Source organism: Pinus tabuliformis, chromosome 4_2 (genome assembly GCF_031772625.1).
Source record: "Pinus tabuliformis cultivar Carrire ecotype Pingquan chromosome 4_2, CPIR1, whole genome shotgun sequence".
NCBI classification, from domain to species: domain Eukaryota; kingdom Viridiplantae; phylum Streptophyta; class Pinopsida; order Pinales; family Pinaceae; genus Pinus; species Pinus tabuliformis.
The window spans coordinates 1178816454-1178827215 of record NC_142304.1 but is presented as its reverse complement, the minus strand read 5'-3'; the positions used below and the strand labels follow the sequence as shown (position 1 = coordinate 1178827215).

At 39.1% G+C, this 10762-nt stretch overlaps 1 protein-coding gene across 1 annotated transcript; it reads right to left on the bottom strand.

The window, feature by feature from the left end:
- Positions 1 to 6944: 6944 nt before the first annotated feature.
- LOC149173880 (uncharacterized) lies at positions 6945 to 10414 on the bottom strand. The gene is given in 2 exon segments (XM_089428029.1): positions 6945 to 7532; positions 7643 to 10414. Coding segments are annotated over 2 exon segments (3207 nt in total). The 5' UTR covers positions 10401 to 10414; the 3' UTR covers positions 6945 to 7083.
- Positions 10415 to 10762: the final 348 nt, after the last annotated feature.

Sequence of the window (10762 nt, the reverse complement as noted above, 5' to 3'; positions counted from 1 at the left end):
ATGGCCGCGTGTACACAAGAGCTCTGTGCTCAATTGAGCAGGTGGACTGCAGAACACCTGGCTCGGACTCGGAATTATTTTTTTTTCCTGAGTAGAAGGGGGTTGGCGCGGGTTTCTGGCTCGGGAGCGCGCCAGAATTCTAGATTGGCGCGTCTGTTCGTTTATTAAGCGCGCCACCGCGCCAGAATACTGGATTGGCGTGGAATTTAAGGGGGAAATCGCGCCAGACATTTTGACTAGCACCGATTTTATCTTGGCGCGGGATTTTCACTCAGGAGAGCGCCAACTCACCTTCAAGGGGATCTGCGGGAAGCCTCATCTTCATTTGGCGATTTGCGAGGGGTGCAGATCGGCGAAGTTGCAGATCTATCCGGGAGAGGCAGATCGGATCAATTTTGATCAGATTAATTCTTCGGCTGTATTGAAAACGCTGAATTTGCTCATCGGAGCGGGATTGCCAGACACTGTAGATCGGTGGCAGAGGTGACAGATCGATCTGACAGGTATCGTTTTTTTGTTGTTGGGTAGATTCATTTTGTAGATCTGATCAGAATGAGTAATACGATGGAATCTTACCTTCACGAGTCTGGTAAACTTGATGGATCTAACTTCACGAATTGGAAGTTTAAGATCCAGACCTTGCTTGAGGGTGCGAATGCTTGGTCCATAGTTACAGGCGATGAGCAGAAGCCGAATGCAGGGCCACAGGAGCAAGATTGGGAAAAACGAGAGAACAAGGCCAAAGTCTTGTTGAAGATGTCCGTGAAGGACAGTGTTATCCCCCACATCAGAGACTGTAAAACGTCCGCGGAGATCTGGACGACCATCAAAACCCTGTATCAGACCCAGAACACCAGTCGAATTATGGTGCTTAAAAGCAAGCTATTTTCAATGAGGATGGACGAAAGGGAGACTGCTACTGCATTTGTTGCGTGAATTAAAGATGTGAAAGATGGATTGGGGGCCATCGGAGAGACAGTGTCTGACTCTGATCTTGTCTCAATCACACTGAGTGGGATGCGTGATGAATTTCAAATGTTTGTTACTGGATTGGCGGAAAGGGAGAAAGCGCCCACATTTGAAGATCTGACAGGGATATTGCTGCAAGAGGAGGAGCGGCGGCAGAACCTGAACCCCTAGAATGATGATCTTGCACTGATGGCGAAACGACAATCATTCAGAGGAAAGCAGTCACAACAGCAATCAAAGCAAAAAGGAGGAACATCACATAAGAATTCACATTCACATAAAGGTATGCTTGCAAATCATTCTAACAAGAAATGTTATTATTGTGGAAAGAAGGGTCATATACAGAGTGAATGTTATAAGAAGCAGGCTGATGATGCAAAGAGGAAGCAGGCAAATGCAAAGCACAGAGGATACTTTGTTGAAGAAGAAGATAAAGACTTCAGTCATGAATTTCGACTGTTCACAGTCGACTGTGCCCTTTCAGCATTTAATGAGGACGATATTTGGTATGTTGATTCCGTAGCATCCTCTCACATGACAGGTAAAAAGGAATTTTTTGATAGTCTTGAAGAAAGTATAAATGGATCAAAAATATACCTAGGAGATGATAGTGGATACGAGATTAAAGGTTATGGGGTGATTTCAGTCAAGTTACCAAATGGAAAAATTAGTCACCTTAAAAATGTTTTATATGTACCTGGAATTAAGAAAAATCTGATATATGTATCCTTGATGGCTGATCAAGATATGCAAGTCGAGTTTTTCAAGACTCATTGTGTGATAAAGGACTGCAGGAATGAAATAGTTGCAACAGGAATGCGAGTTGGAAGCCTATACAGACTGGATGAAAAAAGTATACCAAAGCAAGCCATGGTTGCAGGAGGATCGACAGCCGAACAACTCTGGCATCAGAGGTTCGGTCATTTGAATTTGCAGGACCTCATGTTATTGCAGAAGAAAGGTATGGTTGAGGGGCTCCCTATCTTTCGTAATATTCAGTTAAATTGTGATGGTTGTGCCTTAGGAAAAATGCATAGAGAACAGTTTCATGTGCATGATAGGAGGAAGGAAACAGATATTTTAGAACTAGTGCACACTGATGTATGCGGACCTATGCAGACAAGGTCGCTAGGAGGAGCATATTATTTTCTGTTATTTACTGATGACTGCACTAGATATTCATGGGTTTATTTTTTGAATAAGAAAAGTCAGACTTTCCAGTGCTTTATAGAATTTAAAACCTTGGTGGAAAAACAGTTTGGTAAGAGTATAAAAATTCTCCGATCTGATCAAGGGGGAGAATACAAGCTAAGGAAATTCATGAAATTTTGCAAATCTCACGGGATTGTTCAGCAGTATACAGTGCCACACACACCATAGCAGAATGGAGTTGCAGAGAAAAAAAACAGAACCTTGGTGGAGTGCGCAAGGAGCATGTTACAAGGTAAGGGTCTGTCTAATAGTTTTTGGGCAGAGGCTATTAACACTGCTGTATATTTGAAGAACAGAAGTCCTACCAGGTATCTTGGCTTCAAAACCCCTTTTGAAGCTCTATATGGATTTAAACCAGCAGTAAACCATCTAAGAGTATTTGGGTCAAAAGCATTTGCCCATATACCCAAAGCTGATAGGAAGAAATTAGATCCTAAAGCAGTTAGATGCATCTTTGTTGGTTATGGCACAGAATTTAAAGCATATAAATTATTCAATCCTGAGTCTCGTAAGACATTTGCAAGCAGGGATGTAGTTTTTCATGAATAGGTACAGGAATGGAAAGATGACGTTGGTGATGATTGGCACATTCCATTGTTGTTGGAGGAAAGCAGCGAGGATGAAAGAGAGCAGGAGCAGAAAGAAGAGCAAAAAGAAGAACAGCAAGAAGGTGATAAAGCGAGCCCATTTAGCGCTGACAAATTTGAGGTAAGTCCCCTACCAAGGAGATCTGGTAGGAAGACTCAATTACCATTAAAATTGAGAGACTATGCTTTGATGTCAAATGTTTTGAACATTGTAGAACCCACTAATTACAAAGAAGCTAGTCAATTTAAGGAGTGGAGGGCTGCGGCTGCAATGAATGAAGAGATGGAATCAATTCTTAGAAATGACACTTGGGATTTAGTTGAACTGCCTAAGAATAAAACACCCATAGGATGTAAATCGTTGTCTAAACCAAAAATGAATGCAGATGGAAGTATAGAGAAATTAAAATCTAGGCTGGTTGCAAAAGGATATTCGCAGCAGGAAGGTATAGATTTTGATAATACTTTTGCACCTATAGCAAAGTTAAATACAATCAGAATGCTTATTGCTTTAGCTACTAAATGTAATTGGGAATTACACCAGCTTGATGTTAAATCTGCATTTTTAAATGGTGATTTAAAAGAGGAAATTTACTTAGTACAGCCAGAAGGATTTGTAAAGCAGGGGCAGGAACATCTTGTTTGCAGATTGAAAAAGGCTTTATATGGTTTAAAGCAAGCACCCAGGTCTTGGTACGAAAAGGTTGATTCTTTCTTTTTAGAGCATGGCTTTCATAGAAGTTTAAATGACCCAAATTTGTATACCAAGTACAATAATCAGGGGCATATTATTTTGATTTCTTTGTATGTGGATAACATGATTATAACAGGAAATACAGATGATTTAATCAGAGGAATCAAAAGGCTTATGGCACAAGTTTTTGAGATGAAAGATCTCGGAAGCCTTCATTACTATCTGGGATTAGAAGTATGCAGAGATACTGGGCAAACTTTTCTTACCCAAGGGAAGTATGCCAGAAATCTGTTGGAAAAGTTTGGTATGGATCAGTGTAGATCAGCAGCGACATCTTTGCAGCAGAATCTGAAGTTGAGCAGTGACGATGGCACTAAAGAGGTTGATGCTACAATGTACAGACAGTTGGTTGGCAGCTTGATATATCTTACAACAACCAGACCTAACTTGGCATACTCTGTTAGTGTGTTGAGCCAATTCATGTCGAAACTGCTTGAAAGTCACTGGGTAGCAGCAAAAAGCGTGTTGAGGTATCTTTGTGGTACTGTTAATTATGGTATTTTATACACTGACGCATCTGATGTTACTCTAGCAGGTTTTTCAGACTCAGACTGGGCAGGTAACTTGGATGATCGGAGGTCCATCACAGGTTACGCATTCAACATAGGATCCGGGGTCATAGCATGGAGCAGTAAGAAGCAAAGTACTGTAGCCTTGTCATCATGTGAAGCTGAGTATCAAGCATTGTGTGCAACGACGTGTGAAGCGATCTGGTTGAGAAGGCTTCTTAATGATGCAGGAAAAGAACAGAAGAATTCTACTTCCATCAAAAGCGACAACCAGAGCACCATTAAATTGGCACACAATCCAGTGTTCCATAAAAACACCAAACATATAGACACTCAGCTCCATTTTATCAGAGAGAAAGTACAGTCAAAAGAAATTGTTATTGAATATTGTAAAACTTGTGACAATGTGGCTGATATTTTTACAAAGCCTCTTGCACAAGTGAAATTTGAATTGTTTAGAGGGATGTTAGGAGTTCAGGAGAATCCTTTTTCCATTAAGGGGCGGAGTTGAAAATAATTAATATTATTTTGTATTAATGGAGAAATGGTTACATAGTTGTAACGTATCTCCTTAGTTTAAGATTTGTTCCTAGAGTTTAGGAGTGTGGTTGCAACTTCCTGATTTCCAGAGTTGTATTTAATGATGTAATCTTTTCATTGATGGTAATAGAGTGTACGAGAGTGATCTCTCTGTTTTGTGAGTGTAGTCTCCAGGTGCAGGCCACACCTGTGAGCTACATCTCCTTCTTTTCAATTCTGTTCACATTTTATCTGTGTCAAATGTTCCTTACAGGCGGGTGAAATTAGAAGAATACCGGGAATTACCCTTTGTGGAAGCCAGCAAACAGAAAGTTTTGTGGACAGAGTTCGATCCCTCACAGCCCATTTGTTAGCTCCATGGAAGCCAACAGACAGAAAGTTTTGTGGACAGGGTTCGATTCGTCACAGCCATTATGTTAGCTCTGATACCAGTTGATGGGATCAGAGGTAGAAGCACAGAGAGACACAGCAGAGGAGCACAAACAAATGGAGAACAAGACAGAGATCACAAATAAGAATGGAGAACACACAATATAAGTTTTTCATCCTCTCCCAAAAAAAATGTACATGCATTGTGATCATAGTTCGAGGAAGGCTTTACAACCTGTAGCATCTTATGTAACAATTGCCCAAATTCCGCAAGACCGACTTGAATATTAACATTGAAAAAGTATTGTTGAGCAGACAATTTTGGCTTCAAACAGAGTCCCAAGATCTCTGGATTTTATGGTATTACGGAAGAAAGACACTCTGGCAGATTTTAGGATTAGAAAAGGAAATGGAACACCCACTCAATTGTCATCTCCTTGAGTTGATCATGATGGTTTTCGACAGAGAACTAGAAGTATATAAAAATAAAATTCCCTGCCTCTGTTCAATTCGTGGCCTTGGCAAATGAAATGGGTGGTCTCCCATATTTTAATGGAGAAAGTCTGCAATTTTTTTATATGTCACCTGTAGCATGCATTGCCGCGGAAAATAAAGGTGAGATCGAAAATATGCTTATTCCCATGAGGTTTTCCTTTTAGCATCGAAATCCTTTTTTGGCTTCATTTCCAAATCACTTTACGTTTGGCTTCTGTATCGCCCCTTGGAAGAACCAGCAAAATCCCTCAAATGGTGTGCAATTTTTCGAATCTGCCCACTATGAAGACAATTGGGATCGCTCTGCCAAAAAACCCATGTCGCGGGTTTTTAAATTTCTACTCCATTTGTTCAGAATGTTCATTTAAAACTCGCTGTCTGAATAACTCTGCGTTTTTTTAAAATGATCCTTGTTTGAAATCTCAGTCAACAAAGCAGTTTCTACAACTGTACCTACAGCTTCAATAGAAGTATACCGACCCAATTTCAATAGAAGTATACTGTACCTACAGTTTCTACAACTGTACCGACCCAATTTGAAATGACCAGAAATATTGACAACCTACAGTTGGACACACTACACATTTGATAAAGAATAAAAGCTCTTTTTGCAAGTGCAGGTTTATATTAAGCTGACAAGCACGATTTTGCAAGTGAAATTTTTTTTTTAATACAAGTTTGTCTAAGAGAAGTTTTGAAATTTCAGGCTTACAAGATTCAGTTACAACACCAGTCATGGTGCCCCTACGGCTGTCCATGGCCTCGTCCCTGCCATAATAGTGGCGAAAAACATTGAAACCACACACAGGCACAAAATCTATTATTATTTGTTCTTGGATTGGGTAATGCACAGAATCTGCCAAGTGATTTAGTAAATAGGTGGAGGCAATTAAGGAGAACCAATTTAGTAAATGAGATCTGAGATCTGTTACATAGCATTAATTTCTTCAAGCAACCAATTGGTTTGTGTGTATCGGACAATTAATGACACAAATCGTTAGTCAGAGGTCGAGTTCTTTGTATATATGAAAATATTCAGATTTGATAGGTGTATTGTTTAATAATTGCTATGAGATTTGGTAGCGTATATATATATATTATTTTTAAATAAAAAAAACTATGAACATTCAATTTTAAATTACATAAAATTAATTATTTAATGTAAATGAACTAATCAAAAAATAGAAATTCAAATTTAAAATTTTTTAAATTAATTTGTAATTTTCAAAATATTCAGTTTCATATTTATTTTTTTCAAAACTTTGAAATTGAAAGTAAATTTTTTTAAACAGAAAAAAAAAATACACATGCATTCATAGTGGATGTAACTTTGTTGTTCATGTTTGCATGTAATTAACAACAACCATTTATGCACAGTAAAGAAAAGAGATATAAGATTCAAATTACTTCATGGTTTAGCTACACAACTACCAGTTTGTTACAATAGACTAAGATGTTGAAGAACTTTGACCTTCACAAATGTTGTTGAGAATAGTGCTAGTACTACCCAACAAATCTGTTATATTTTATTGGAATTTGGGAATGACATGTAATTAACAAGAACAATTTATGTACAAAGAAGGAAATGGAAATAAGATTCAATTTACTTCATGGCTTAGCTACACAACTACAAGTTTATTACAATAGACTAAGATGTTGAAGAACTTTGACCTTCACAAATGTTGTTGAGAGTAGTGCTTGTACTACCCAATAAATGTGTTATATTTGATTGCAATTTGGGAATGGCACCAGGGCTCAAAAAAGTGTCTCTGATGTTTTGCAGCATGCCTAGAATGACCATCATAGTAGGTCGTCCTTTAGGAGATTCATTTGTGCAAAGCAATCCCACATTTATTAATGAACTAAGACAATTGAGATTATTATCTTCCTCAGTACAACTACCCGTCCTCCTTAGTAAACCCAAGTCCACCACATCCATTAGTCGGTTTGGAAAACTGCTACCCACCCATTTTTGCAAGTTCATTCCTTCGACAAACATGTCGTGGGTGGGCTTCTTTCCAGTGAGCATTTCCAATAGCAGTATTCCATAACTATAAACATCACCATTTGTTGTGACTTGTCCACCCACTCCATATTCTGCATTCATAGATCATCATCTTAAGGTTTTTAATTCACAATGGTTAATAAAGATTTAGAAAAAAAAATCACAAGATTAATTAAAATATGGTATGTAGTTTAAATAATACCTGGAGGAATGTAGCCTGTAGATCCTTTGAGTGCATTTGTGGAAGTGATATCCCCATCTTCATTATTTGCAAAACATACAGTAGCAATGCCAAAGTCTATTAAATATGCAGTCATATCTTCACCCAACAACACATTGTTGGGTTTCAAATCACAATGAATGACTTGCAGAAAACAATGGTGATGGAGATATGTCATGCCTTGGGCGACATCTATTGCTATATTCAACCTTTGAATCAAATTCAAACCACTTTGTTCTCCATCATCGGGATATAACCACTTTTCTAAGCTTCCATTTGGCATTAATGGAAATATCAAAGCTTTGATTTGGAGATCTGAATAGCAAGTTATGACCCGAATCAAATTTCGGTGTCTAACTCTACCCAAAACTTTGCACTCTTTATCAAAACTCTTTTGAGCCCCTTCATTTTGTACATTGCGAAGCTTGACAGCAACCATTGTGCCGTCATTCAAAATCCCTTTGTACATTTTTCCAAAACTACCAATTCCTAACAAGTTTACATCACTAAATTCATTTGTTGCAATGACGAGCTCTGCATAGGAGATTCTTCGATGCCCCACATTTAATGATGGACCAGTCTCTCTCTGAATATTTCTCCTACAATTCTTTCTCCACAATATTGCAAGAAACAAACACAACACAACAATTGCTACAACAAAAACCGGTATGATAACTCTTTTGAGATTCAAAACACTTTTATGTTTATGAGCATAGCACGGTGGTAGATTTACCCAAGGTCCACATAGACCAAGATTTCCCATAAATGCTGTGGCGCCAATCTTTTTGAAAACTCCTTCTTTAGGGACTTCACCTGACAACTTGTTAAAAGAAAAATTCAAGTGCTGGAGCATTGTGAGATTTGCTAGTGATATAGGTATTCCACCTGACAAATTGTTGGAGGAGAGATCTAGGTCTTGAAGACTTAGAAGTTCACTGATTGACACTGGAATTGGACCTTCAAGTGCATTGTAAGAAAGATTCAGATATGCTACTTCTTTGCAGCTTCCGACGATACTTGGAATATAGCCAGTTATTTGATTTGCCGAAATATCTATGGCTTGAAGCTTATCGAACTTTCCTAGTTCTAAAGGTACATGGCCACTTAATAAATTGTTTGACAAGTTGAAATAGAAGGCTAAATTTGCAAGGCCTGCAAGCTCTTCAGGTATGTGCCCACTAAGCTTGTTGTATGATAGATCTAGCAGTAGTAAGTTCACACATTTCCCTAAACTTGCAGGTATGTTTCCTGATAACTGGTTATGATTAAGATCTAAATATCTTAATTGTTGGAGGTTAGCCATAGAATCAGGGATTTTTCCAGACAAATTATTTCCAAAAATATATAAGAGACCTAAACCCTTTAGCTGCCCAATTTCCATTGGGATGTTCCCTTGTAAATTATTGGAATCCATATATAACCTCTCCAACTTCTGAAGCATACTAACTGAAGATGGGATTGACCCGGTAAAAGAATTACCATCTAAACCAAGGAATATTAAGCTACTTAAATTTCCAATAGCAGGAGGTATTTCTCCAGCTAATTCGTTGACACCCAAGTCTAAGTAGTAGAGTTTTGTAGAGAGGTGGCCTATAGAAAATGGCAATTGCCCAGTGAAGTTATTATGCGCTAATTCTACTTGTTGTAGGTTGGAACAGTTACTAAGAGCGGTAAGAATCGGGCATGTCGTGGTGTTGCCGCTAATAAGGTAATTGTCGTTAAAGAAAAGCCGCTGGAGATGTGTCAATTTATCCAACTCCATAGGCACTATTCCGCTGAGCTGGTTCCCTGATAAGGAAATCAATTGTAACTTGGTACAATTGAAGAGGGATGAAGGAACGCTGCCACTTAGCTGATTAGCACCCAGATAGAGTTCCATTAACTCGGTGTTCTTGGTACACAACTCCGACGGAATGTGGCCAACTAATTGGTTTAAACCTATATCCAATGCTTCAAGATTGGTGCAGTTGGACAACGAAGACGGAATGCGTCCCGTGAGATGATTCTCAAACAGGTTAAGAAGGATTAGCTGGCTTAGCATACCCAATTCGGAAGGGACACTGCCGTGAAGGTTGTTGTTAGGCAGTTATAAGTACTGCAAAGAGGATATGTTTCCCAAGCAGTCCGGGATTGTTCCCATCAAATTGTTATCTCCCAAGGTCATGAATACTAGGTTGGGGAGAAGACATAGTTGTGGGGGAATGTTTCCTGTGAGATTGTTATAGGAGAGAGTCAAGTTCCTTAAACTGTGGCAGCTACCGAGAGTGGGCGGAATGGAACCCTGGAGTTGATTTTTAGACAGGCGAAGCATCTTTAAGCGAAAGAGGTTTCCCAATTGATAGGGAATGTGACCCTGGAAACTGTTATTACTAAGGTCGAGTATCCTAAGAAAGGAAAGATTGGCGAGAAGGGGTGAGATAGTACCTTCTAATCCCACGCTTGAAAGATTGAGGGAAACGACTCTCTGCCTGCGCCTGCTGCATATGATACCCGTCCACTCGCAGAACGAAACATTTGGCATCCAAGACGTGGCTAAGGAGTGGGAGGGATCATATGTGATTGCAGACTTGAATGCAAGCAGAGCGTGTTGATCGGAAGCATTGGTGAGAGGAGGAGGATGGTGAGGGAAATGGGCGATGGGTGTGGAAAAGACAAGAGGAGGATTGAGAAAGAGAATGGAATAAAAGAGGAGTAGGTGGCAGCACCAGAAAAGAGAAGGGACGTAACAGGTATCCATCATTTCCTTCTCTGAAACACGCACAACAATGGCAATGCTTCAGAGAACCAAATTGTGATTGTTTATATAGACGCATAGATACATTTGTAACTTTGAATTTAGAATTCATAGAAATTCGAACTTGGAATAAAGTTGTCTCGAAATTTTTTCAGATCGCTTTCCTTTCACTGTTAAAAAGTATATACCGCGCACCATTATGAATCCCCTGCACCAACTACACGGCAAAAGCGCCTCGCATCGCCAAAAATTCTTGCCCGAGTATTTTGGAGGGATGCAGAGATGACTAATTTCACAGGCCTGTAGTCAAAATGACCGTTGACCCATCAGAGAAATTAAATTTGAAATTAGTTGTCAATGACTATTGA